Below are 13,579 nucleotides of genomic sequence, written 5' to 3'. Positions count from 1 at the left end.
GTAAATATCACATCCTACTCACTTACCGGGGGAGGTAAATATCACATATTTCTCACTTACCGGGGGAGGTATATATCACACCCTACTCACCTACCGGGGCGATAAATATCACATCCTACTCACTTACCGGGGGAGGTAAATATCACATATTTCTCACTTACCGGGGGAGGTATATATCACACCCTACTCACCTACCGGGGGAGGTAAATATCACATCCTGCTCACTTACCGGGGCGGTAAATATCACATCCTACTCACCTACCGGGAGCGGTAAATGTTACATCCTACTCACCTACCGGGAGCGGTAAATGTTACATCCTACTTACCTACAGAGAGGTGGTAAATATTACATCCTACTTTACTTACCTACAGAGAGGTGGTAAATATTACATCCTACTCACCTACCGGGGGCGGTAAATGTTACATCCTACTTACCTACAGAGAGGTGGTAAATATTACATCCTACTCACCTACCGGGAGCGGTAAATATCACATCCTACTTACCTACAGTGAGGTGTTAAATATCACATACTACTCACATAACGGGGGCGGTAATATCACATGCTACTCATTTATCAGGGGAGGTAAATATCACACCCTACTCACCTACCGGGGGCGGTAAATATCACACCCTACTCAGTTATCGGGGGAGGTAAATATCACATCCTAATCACCTACCGGAGGAGGTAAATATCGCATACTACTCATATACCAGGGGCGGTAAATATCATACCCTACCCACATACCGGTGGCGGTAAATATCACATACTACTCACTTACCGGGGGTGGAAAATATCACACCCTACTCACCTACCGGGGAAGGTAAATATCACACCCTTCTCACTTACCGGGGGCGGTAAATATCACATACTTCTCACTTACCGGGGGCGGTAAATATCACATCCTTCTCACCTACCGGGGACGGTAAATATCACAATCTACTCACTTACCGGGGCGGTGAATATCACATCCTACTCTCCTACCGAGGGAGGTAAATATCACAACCTACTCACCTACCGGGTGCGTTAAATATACAACCTACTCACCTACCGGGTGCGTTAAATATCACACCCTACTCTCCTACCGGGGGCGGTAAATATCACACTCTACTCACTACCGGGGGAGGTAAATATTACAACCTACTCACTTACCGGGGACGGTAAATATCACACCCTACTCTCCTACCGGGGGCGGTAAATATCACACCCTACTCTCCTACCGGGGGCGGTAAATATCACACCCTACTCTCCTACCGGGGGCGGTAAATATCACACCCTACACACTTACCGGGGGAGGTAAATATTACAACCTACTCACTTACCGGGGCGGTAAATATCACACCCTACTCACTTACCGGGGGAGGTAAATATTACATCCTACTCACTTACCGGGGGAGGTAAATATCACGTCCTACTCACCTACCGGGGGAGGTAAATATCACATACTACTCACATACCGAGGGGCGGTAAATATCACACCCTACTCACCTGGCGGGGGCGATAAATATCACATCCTACTCACCTAACGGAGGAGGTAAATATCACACCCTACTCACTTATCGGGGGAAGGTAAACATCACACCCTACTCACTTACCGGGGAAGGTAAATATCACATCCTTCTCACCTACCGGGGAAGGTAAATATCACATTCTACTAACCTACCAAGGGAGGTAAATATCACATCCTACTCAACTATTGGGGACGGTAAATACCGCACCCTTCTCTTCTACCAGGGGCGGTAAATATCACATCCTACTCACCTAACGGGGAAGGTTAATATCACATTCTACACACTATTTTTAGACAAAAAAATGCACAACAGGAATTCTGTAGCTGCCAAAATTCTTTTTGAGTTATTTTAAGGAATTTCGAGTTTGTAAAGGTGCGATTCAGCGACAGCGGAAATACTGCTGTTATGTGTAAAAAGTATTAGATAAGCTGGTATTAACTGAGAATAAAGCATTTCTTGTTTATAGTTTGTTTTACAATGCTTTTAGGTCTCCATGACATTGTTCTCAATATCAATAATTACAAACAAAACTACAATCTTGTTATTTCTCGACAACATGATTTCATTACTATAGATAAGATTATGACACTTGCTCTGAACATGTGTAGTTCTTGTCGAAACTGTCAAATTTTCTATCATGTGTCTTATAATAGTTTTTAAGTTCCTCTTTTGATATGAGAGGTTATTTTCTGCATTATTAAATATCTTTGTAAGGCTTGCTGGATAATACACCACTAAAACGTTAAAATTGACATTTAGTTATCTCTTTGAGCTTATTTCTTGTCACATCAACGTTTTTACTTTCTGTACTTGTATTTTAAGATAGAACATCATGTTCATGTAAACAAGGTTAATTCTTTAATCAGCGGACTTACTTCGATCCTTATATTATCATATCATAATTTATTGCAAGATCAAGAAAAATAAATTAGAATTAATAACTTAGAGGTGTTAAAGTAAAGATTATCTTCTGTCATTACCTTCCGTCATAAGAAAATGAGCGTAACCTCTTTGTCTCTGATGCGATGACTTCAGTTAGTGACCTACATAATTGCGCTATTAATCCAAAACATCAAAATCATATTGTAATTTCATTTCGACCCTGAAAACTACATTGTTCACATTAAACTTTTAAAAGTATAATTAATAGTATTATCTACTTCTTAATCACATTAGATAACCTGACACGTGGGGTAAATATTGTTTTTATATTTACTTATCTTAATATACAAGCTAATTTCCATGATTAACAGTGATAATTAACCCATGGATGAAGTATAAACTGTTGCGAATACTTTGTAATTATTATCAAAAGTATATCTTATATGAGGAATAGTTAATTAATACTTGGAGAATTAAACAATTATCGTATGGAATTGTGTACACCAGTATAAATTACAGTGACTTGGTGACATGTTTAAGTTTGCTGGAACACTACAAAAACAAGCTTTACTTGTACATCAGTCAGTAATAAATTCACCATTGTATTAATATATGTGGCATTTTTAAACATTTAAACAGGGACCAAGCTCTGAAAGTCTGTGTGCAAGTCAGATTGTTATTTTGGTTATTTCGACTTCCGACTGTTTTTGAGATATGTTTTATAACGTGAAATATAGGATATGATATTTACATTCTTTGTCGTTTTCCTACAATCAATGTGTAATATTTATAATCGGGATAACATTATTTTCAGTGACAAAGGGGACCGTCAATTATAATACGTAGTAGTTGGTCCACTTATGAGACTGACCGCAATAGCTTATCTTAACTATCTCTTCAAAATGAAACAACAGACACCTTGGCGTTATTTATCCTCTCCCTTGTGTTTGTATTGAAGATAACCAGGGAGGTATTGAAACGATTCCAGTCGTTATTTTACTGAGGTCTTTTGATGTTTGACTTGGCAGATTATAACAGTAAGATTTTTCTATTGTCTCTGGAACTATTGTTATCTTGCAGAGACAATAAACATACTATGTTTAGGTCAGATACACACTTCAGATTCTGATAACAAATCCCTTAGCGGGATCCTCGCACAGGAAAAACATGTCATTCAGCAGTAATTGATCATTGTCAACAAGTCGATTATATTTGACATCTTGAACTTCTTTATGAATGCATTAACCATGTGAGGTTGAAGATAGAAAGAATAAATCAAGTAAATTTTTAAATAAATGACATTTTTAAAAACATATTCTCTATGCGTAATGTTCTTATTAAAATTGTTAACTAAATGAAAGTATTTTGTACATTTACATCCTCATACTAAATAACAGTTATACAACAATCCTAGGTACATGTATCATTGATTCAGCAGAATAACTTAAACCACTTACGTAAATATCTCGACCTTCGTAGAGAGTACCAATCAAAGGAAATGTAACTGTATATACTAATGTTACTGTATATACACCGGGTCTTCCTTAATTTCCCTGGTCTAACAGTGTAGGCAACACTACTGTAAACATACTCATTTTAGCGCAAATGCGAAAACTGTAAATCATGGTTTGTTAGCGCGGATATTAATTAGCACAATTCGTTGGTTTAATACCAGAAATACTATTATACAAATTTCAGCGCTGAATTAACACTTCAAAGGCAGCGTGAAAAGCACTTAAATAAGACCACTGCTATAATAAAACTACTACTAATAAAACTACCGTTCAAATAAAACTACTACCAAAATAAAACTAGAGCTTAAATGAAACTAGAGCTTAAATAAAACTACCACCAAAATAAAACTATAGCTTAAATAAAACTACCGCTTAGATAAAACTACCACTAAAAGAAAGCTACCGCTAAATAAAACTACTACTAAAATAAAACAACCGCTGAAATAAAGCGTTAAAACAACTACCGCTAAAATAAAACTACTGCTAGAATAAAACAACCGCTAAAATAAAGCGCAAAAAACAACTACCGCTAAAAATTAAACCGCTAAAAAATCTACCGCTAAAATAAAACTACCGCTTAAAGTACGCTAACAGTGTCTTAAATACATTTATGATAATTGTAAGATATATTTCAATTGATATTAAATATCTGATGAGACTGTCACAACAGCATTAAAATCGTATATGTTTAGTTTATAAATACAGTTTAAGGCACAATACAGTCTAAGAGTACATTAAAATAGTATATGTTTAGTTTATAAATACAGTTATTACAGGGACAATTTAGTCTAAGAGTATATTAAATCGTATATGTTTAGTTTATAAATACAGTTAAAGGGACAATACAGTCTAAGAGTACATTAAAATCGTATATGTTTAGTTTATATATACAGTTAAAGGGACAATTCAGTCTAAGAGTACATTAAAATCGTATATGTTTAGCTTATATATACAGTTAAAGGGACAATATAGTCTAAGAGTACATTAAAATCGTATATGTTTAGTTTATATATACAGTTAAAGGGACAATTCAGTCTAAGAGTACATTAAAATCGTATATGTTTAGTTTATAAATACAGTTAAAGGGACAATTCAGTCTAAGAGTAAATTAAAATCGTATATGTTTAGTTTATATATACAGTTAAAGGGACAATTCAGTCTAAGAGTATATTAAATCGTATATGTTTAGTTTATAAATACAGTTAAAGGGACAATATAGTCTAAGAGTACATTAAAATCGTATATGTTTAGTTTATATATACAGTTAAAGGGACAATTCAGTCTAAGAGTATATTAAATCGTATATGTTTAGTTTATAAATACAGTTAAAGGGACAATTCAGTCTAAGAGTACGTTAAATCGTATATGTTTAGTTTATAAATACAGTTAAAGGGACAATTCAGTCTAAGAGTACATTAAATCGTATATGTTTAGTTTATAAAAACAGTTAACACATTTATTATGAACAGCATACAATGAATGTGAGGTTCAGACGTGGTGATTCTCATTACATATCAAGGTTCCTATGACATGAATGTAATATGTACAATGTTTACATTACGAACTATAATTATAACGAAGTGATTTAGTTAAGCCGTGTTTTACTGTAATTGTGTTTTCTCTTAAAACCTGCAATACTTCGTAGTAAAAAGCAAGTTAGTTTTGCTCCAGATTTAAGATTTAAACCCTCGAAGATCTTAAGACACTTCACAAATGTAGGCGTGACCGTGGTCTAGTGACAATAAGTGGCATGGAGCCCATGTGAAACACTGATTTTGTTCTTTTAAGAAGTTTTCATTTTATCAGAGCATTCAAATACATTGTGTAAATCAAAAAAAAAATTAAAAAGCAACTGATTCAGAAGCAATGCCATTATACCTATACCTATCTGTTTCCTTAGAAACCATAACAAAGAAACAAAGAAAGGATGAAAAAGATAAAAACAAAAAAGATATAAGAAGGAAATGTAATGTTTTTACTATGTAATCCTGCATAATATCAATGATGACAAGAGAAAAACTTGTGTTTAATACCACGCATTGGCTAGATTATTTTCTTTGAGACTGTTCTAGAAATACATAGAAATAATAATACTTAAACATAAATGTACGTGTTGTAGACTCCACAAATACATACAAACCATAATAATTAAACATAAATGTACGTGTTGTAGACTCCACAAATACATACAAACCATAATAATTAAACATAAATGTACGTGTTGTAGACTCCACAAATACATACTAACCATAATAATTAAACGTAAATGTACGTGTTGTAGACTCCACAAATACATACTAACCATAATAATTAAACATAAATGTACGTGTTGTAGACTCCACAAATACATACTAACCATAATAATTAAACGTAAATGTACGTGTTGTAGACTCCACAAATACATACTAACCATAATAATTAAACATAAATGTACGTGTTGTAGACTCCACAAATACATACAAACCATAATAATTAAATATAAATGTACGTGTTGTATATAGACTCCACAAACACATACAAACCATAATAATTAAACATAAATGTACGTGTTGTAGACTCCACAAATACATACAAACCATAATAATTAAACATAAATGTACGTGTTGTATATAGACTCCACAAATACATACAAACCATAATAATTAAACATAAATGTACGTGTTGTATATAGACTCCACAAATACATACAAACCATAATAATTAAACATAAATGTACGTGTTGTATATAGACTCCACAAATACATACAAACCATAATAATTAAACATAAATGTACGTGTTGTATATAGACTCCACAAATACATACAAACCATAATAATTAAACATAAATGTACGTGTTGTATATAGACTCCACAAATACATACAAACCATAATAATTAAACATAAATGTACGTGTTGTATATAGACTCCACAAATACATACAAACCATAATAATTAAACATAAATGTACGTGTTGTAGACTCCACAAATACATACAAACCATAATAATTAAACAAATAAACATAAATGTACGTGTTGTGTATAGACTCCACAAATACATACTAACCATAATAATTAAACATAAATGTACGTGTTGTAGACTCCACAAATACATACAAACCATAATAATTAAACATAAATGTACGTGTTGTAGACTCCACAAATACTCATACTAACCATAATAATTAAACATAAATGTACGTGTTGTAGACTCCACAAATACATACAAACCATAATAATAAAACATAAATGTACGTGTTGTAGACTCCACAAATACATACAAACCATAATAATTAAACATAAATGTACGTGTTGTAGACTCCACAAATACATACAAACCATAATAATTAAACATAAATGTACGTGTTGTAGACTCACAAATACATACACCATAAGAGTTACTCCACAAATACATACAAACCATAATAATTAAACATAAATGTACGTGTTGTGTATAGACTCCACAAATACATACAAACCATAATAATTAAACATAAATGTACGTGTTGTAGACTCCACAAATACATAGTAACCATAATTAAACATAAATGTACGTGTTGTAGACTCCACAAATACATACAAACCATAATAATTAAACATAAATGTACGTGTTGTAGACTCCACAAATACATACAAACATAATATAACAAATGAGTTGAACCATAATACAACTAAAATTAAACATAAATGTACGTGTTGTGTATAGACTCCACAAATACATACAACCAACCATAATAATTAAACATAAATGTACGTGTTGTAGACTCCACAAATACATACTAACCATAATAATTAAACATAAATGTACGTGTTGTAGACTCCACAAATACATACAAACCATAATAATAAACATAAATGTACGTGTTGTAGACTCCACAAATACATAATATAACAAAAGTATACCATACATAAATTAAACATAAAAACATAAAGTACGTGTTGTGTATAGACTCCACAAATACATACAAACCATAATAATTAAACATAAATGTACGTGTTGTGTATAGACTCCACAAATACATAGTAACCATAATAATTAAACATAAATGTACGTGTTGTAGACTCCACAAATACATACAAACCATAATAATTAAACATAAATGTACGTGTTGTAGACTCCACAAATACATACAAACCATAACTAATTAAACATAAATGTATAAAATACTACACATGTACGTGTTGTAGACTCCACAAATACATACAAACCATAATAATTAAACATAAATGTACGTGTTGTAGACTCCACAAATACATACAAACCATAATAATTAAACATAAATGTACGTGTTGTGTATAGACTCCACAAATACATACAAACCATAATAATTAAACATAAATGTACGTGTTGTAGACTCCACAAATACATACAAACCATACTAATTAAACATAAATGTACGTGTTGTAGACTCCACAAATACATACAAACCATAATAACTAAACATAAATGTACGTGTTGTAGACTGCACCCGCCATCCAGGTTGATACGACCCAACGATTGTCTGATCTTCGTAACCGTTTTACAGCAGCCGGTATCAGTGGCTACCTCGTGCCCTCGGAGGACGCTCATCAGGTTAGTAGAACTAATGAGATCTAGAGATATGCTATCGATAAAATAACATTATATAAAAATACGTACAAAGCGATGATCATTCTGATTGTAAGTTAATTGAAACACAATGTCGGTATTTAGCTATATTATATTGGGTTAATATAACAAATGAAAATTGTAGTTTCCTGATGAATGACGGAAATCCCCCTTTTTTGAAATCATCAACCGATCATTTTTTTTAATTCAAACGAGTTTTACACGAGCTTAATAATAATTGTAAAGCTCACCGCAAAAGGTTTTTCTAAGGTATTATGCTTGTAAAAAAATGATATCTGTAGCTGGTAATTAAACCGCACTATTTACGACATTATATCTTTGTAATTAATTATAAGTTTCCGCCTTCAAATAAACATATCGTCTGTTACTTATGGCTAACAGAAACTATGTATTCGTAAAGATAAGTGTAATGTTAGCATAATAATATTATATAACGACTAACACGTGCTTGTTTAGGAGTTTGACAAGGGTAATCAACTTCAGCTATAACATCATTAAGCTTTCGTCTGTTTCTAATTTTAGAGTGAGTACCCTTCGAACTATGACCTTCGACGGGAGTTCATTTCTGGAATGTCGGGATCAGCAGGTATAATTTCTTTTATTTACACATTTAGTAAGGAAAGCCTTTGTAATTATCATTCCACTTTAACTCTTTCTGGGGATATCATAATAACCAAAAAAGTAGTTATCATGTTTATTATGTGTTTATGTTCATGTCTGCTAGTGCGGCGTTCCTCTTCCGTCCGTCGCGTTTCCGTCAGTAGAGTATTGTGGGTTTTTTGGGGGGGTTTTCAGGGCGTGCTGTTGATCTGAGAAGTAAAGTATTGTTTTCGTTTGCAGGTTGTGATTCTGGGGAAAACAGAATTTTTTGTTTGCAGGTCGAGCTGTGTTTCTGGGAAATAAATATTGATTTGTTTGCAGGCCGTGCTGTGTTTTCTACAGGATTTATTTGGGCCGTGCTGTGATTCTGGGGAGTAAAGTATATATTTGTTTTTAAGGTCGTGCTGTAATTCTGGGGAATAAAGCTGCCATGTGGACTGACGGACGGTACTTTCTCCAGGCTGAGGACGAACTCGACTGTAATTGGATATTAATGAAACAAGGTCAGGCCCTACGAGATACTTAGTCTTTGTAAAAGTTGATTCAAAGGTTTATCTATTTGAAAATAAGGTATGTCACATTTTTTAAGCATGTACGTACAGTCATTTAACTTAAAAACATTTTCCATTCAAAGTCACAACATTCGACTTTATTAGGTATGATTTTTGTTTGGTTTTCAAGTTGAAAATTTGGTAACAAATGAGTGATGTTTGAAAAATTGTGACAAAAAAAAGTTATTTTAACGCACCATAACGATCGTGTTACGTAGAATATTTTCTTGCATTTCAAAGCGCATTGTTGTTTGAACAGCGGTATGTGTTATTTTAGTCACATGTAGGTTATCGTACAGCGTTATACAACTTTGGTGTGCAAAAGAAGACTGCAGACTTCCGAATGGTATTTTTTAAATACTTGGGACATCTATAAATCAGGCGCCAATATGAATAACAAGAGTTGTCTCCCTTATCATTACACTTTCATCTTTAAACAATATTGGTAGAAATGGAGTTATGTCAAAATCTGATATTGTAAAAGAAATATCAATCACTGACCCCAACACTGAAGATCTAAAACAGTTTTGCAACAATTCTAATTGCGTTGTAGGGGAGGACGGTGTCCCCTCAGTTACGGAATGGGTAGAGGCCAATTTGATGAGCGGTCAGAGTTTTGGAGTCAACACCTATCTGATCAAAAACAGTAAGCTAGAAAGATCTAATCGGATCTGATCATCTTAAAGTTATATTACTTTTCCATTTGTTTCTGTGATAAGTTTCTGCAAGTAAGTTTGCCAAAGGTAATGTAATTTTAACTATAATCGACTATACAATGTTAATTAGTTTTAATTTATAAACTGTTTGCGGACGGATAGCATGAAACCTTTTTGAAAACAATAAGATATATTTTGTTACAATTCAGAAGGTTTATTGACTTTAAATCAATCATATACTTTTTTCAACGTAGCTGCTGTAAACACGTTTTCTTCACATTTTAGTTGAATGGACCGAAATGTCGACAGCGCTTGACAAAAAAGGCATAACTTTGAGAGGAGTTAACCCGGACCTGATAGACCAGATTTGGACTACTGGCCGCCCAGCACAACCTAACTCCCCGATCAACGCCCTACCTCTGAAGTACGCAGGTACGTGTAACCGTGGAAAGGGAAATATGAGGAAGAATGAGATATAAATATAGCTTTCACTAGACATGATTTGGGATCTAGCTAAGAATATTACTTTAAGGAAAATTCTACGGCGACACTACAGAGGTGACTCTAAAAACATTTCTTTATGTAGGACAAAAATACTTTTTTTATGTAAGACGAAGATCATATTTTCAATGTGGGGTGAAAAATATGTTTTTCATTTATGTGCTCAAATAATAAGTTTTAAGTGCTCAAATAATAAGTTTTACGTGCTCACATAATAAATTTTTCGTGCTCATGTAGTAAAATTTATGTGCTCACGTAAGTTTTACATGCTCGCGTAAAAGATAAAAAAAAATCGAAATACATGAAATAAAATATTTTTTGCCTTCCATCAATAAAAATAGTTTTCATTTAAATACATTTTTCACCCTACATTAAAAGATATATTTCTTGTGTCACCTCTGTGCCGTCGTAGTACAGCTGTATATAAAAGTGTTTTGCAATAGTGTTTATATTTGGACGCTCAAAGTTGTAATACGAATATACCTAACTGGTTTATTATCAGTGACTGTCCAAAATATTATCACATATAAACCAGTCAGCGGTCCAAAATCCTAGTATAAACCGGCTACAGGTCACTGATAGACCATTTGTTGGTAAATTCTTATAAATATGACACAAAAAGAACAAAAGAATTTATGCTGTGTTTTGATTTATTTATATTCATAAAGTATTTTGTTTTTGTTTATGTATCAGGGAAATCTTGGGAAGACAAAATCAACGATATGCACACAGCCATGGCAGAAAAGGATGCAGATATACTGATCGTGTCAGGACTAGACGAAACAGCATGTAATTGTTTTTATCATTTGTGATATGACGATTCTGTACTTTTTCTTACTTTCTACACATTAATTATATTTCTGCAATATTGCTTCATCGGGATAATTTATTGAATGCTGTTGAATACTTCTTGATGCAACATGATGTGATATTATTTGAAATGGTTTTATATTTGTTTGTGTTAACCTTCCAGGGTTATTTAACTTACGAGCCTCCGACATTGACTATAATCCGTTCTTCCTTTCGTATGCCATTGTGAACAGGGCTGCTAATACAACGATGTAAGTAGTGTTTCCTCTTACTTCTTACTTGGGATCGTGGTAATAGATTATAAAGTTTGCATTTAGTAGTTTCCTCATAATTTGATTATTTTACGTCATATGTGACCAAAGGGTCAGCCTGACCTATACCTGTAGTCATCATACGTCGTCCGTCGTCGTTCGCCGTACATAAACATTACATTCAAACGATATCTTCTCAATAATCAAAAGGCCCATGACACTGATATATCAATGGGCTACTAGACTTGTTCAAATGAATGACATTGAGCGTCATTCCAAGGTCACAGGAGTCAAACAGGTTTAAACTTTAAACATTTAATGAATAACTAAGAGAATAACTAAGCATATAGAGACATGATATCAGTATTGTAGAATTCTGGAATGGAAGGATGTCACGTATGTTCAAATGGGTGACATTGACCTTCATTCATTCATGGTCATAATGGTCAAATATGCTGAACTATTTAAATATTTTAACAACTTAGAGGCCAAGAGACCCATTGATAGCATGTTGCGTGCTTGAATGAAATGGTATCATATTTGTTCAAATGAATGTATTTGGCCTTCATTCAAGGTAAAATCATTAAGAACGAACTTGTCAATGGCTGATAATTAAAAGGTTTAGATACCAGATATTGGACCTGTAGCATGATGGAATGAAGGGTTACCAGGTTTGTTCAAATGGATGTCCTTGACCTTCATTCAAGGTCACAAGATTTAAATAGGCTACAATTTTCTTATCAATAATTAAGAGGCCAAGAGACCAGGTATTGAACCTGTGACCAGTTGGATTAAAGGATAGCCTACTGTCAATGTCAGAAAAATCAAATACATGTAGACCATGTAGATGAAAATCTTCAAACAAATTCTCAAAAAGTTAAAAGCTTAAATTATTCGGATGTAGATCACGTGGCATGCTAGACGAAGCACTTTAAATTTGTTCAATAGAATGGCCTTGACCTATTAGGTCAATTATATGAAAAACTGACAATTGAAACTGAAAAGTTATTAAATTAGTATACAATGTCTTAATTGTTATTCAAAGAAAGTGTGAGTGTTTAAGCCCATTTGGTGTTTTATTCTGTCTCTGTGTACTATTCCTATATGGTGTATTGTATTACTATTCAGATAACCGTTAAAGCTCATTTTGGCCCCTTGTTATACATGACTGAGTAGTTTTTCCACTGTTAATTATGTGATGGAAGGATTTATGACATTGATATTCATGCTCAATTTGATATACTATATATATGTTTGATTCCAATTGCCAAAGCACAAAGTGGTGCAGGTTCAAATTGCTTTCATTAGTAGATGTATTAGCGAGGAAGACAGAAAAAATAAAGTTATCACACATCGTGAATTCCCGCGTTACCAACTTACATCGTAAAACCAAAACTCTAAAATTAAATGTTCTACTGAACAACTTCATATACCTAATATGATACCTTTTATAAGTAGAAAAAATGATCTTAATTAAATATATTCAATTGTTTTGTCCGCGATTAAATTTTAAAGCAAGATAATGAGGTATATGCTAAAGTTGTACATGTTGCAGATTATACATAAAGGATTTTGCCAATAAGCTGGGTGCAACACCCACAGATGCTGCGACGACAGAAACGGTACAAGAGCACCTTAACACTGGTGCGAGCGGCTCCTGTAGCGGACGTACAGGACTGTGTGTTACAGTAGGTGTAATACCCCTGATATCGGCCAAT

At 33.5% G+C, this 13,579-nt stretch overlaps 1 protein-coding gene across 3 annotated transcripts in view; it reads left to right on the top strand.

The window, feature by feature from the left end:
• Positions 1-13,579, top strand: part of LOC138323252 (xaa-Pro aminopeptidase 1-like) — a 35,442-nt gene that overhangs the window by 9,813 nt on the left and 12,050 nt on the right. For all 3 annotated transcript variants that reach the window (XM_069267711.1, XM_069267701.1, XM_069267692.1), the window contains exons 3-10: positions 8,346-8,456; positions 9,015-9,078; positions 9,491-9,595; positions 10,197-10,289; positions 10,585-10,731; positions 11,494-11,589; positions 11,774-11,861; positions 13,417-13,549. In XM_069267711.1, the coding sequence (XP_069123812.1) occupies positions 8,346-8,456; positions 9,015-9,078; positions 9,491-9,595; positions 10,197-10,289; positions 10,585-10,731; positions 11,494-11,589; positions 11,774-11,861; positions 13,417-13,549 (837 nt within the window). The remainder of the gene's footprint in view (positions 1-8,345; positions 8,457-9,014; positions 9,079-9,490; positions 9,596-10,196; positions 10,290-10,584; positions 10,732-11,493; positions 11,590-11,773; positions 11,862-13,416; positions 13,550-13,579) is intronic.

This window comes from Argopecten irradians, chromosome 1 (assembly GCF_041381155.1).
Source record: "Argopecten irradians isolate NY chromosome 1, Ai_NY, whole genome shotgun sequence".
Taxonomy (NCBI): Eukaryota; Metazoa; Mollusca; class Bivalvia; order Pectinida; family Pectinidae; genus Argopecten; species Argopecten irradians.
Note: the sequence above shows the minus strand (reverse complement) of the source record. Positions and strands in the feature narration are given on the sequence as shown.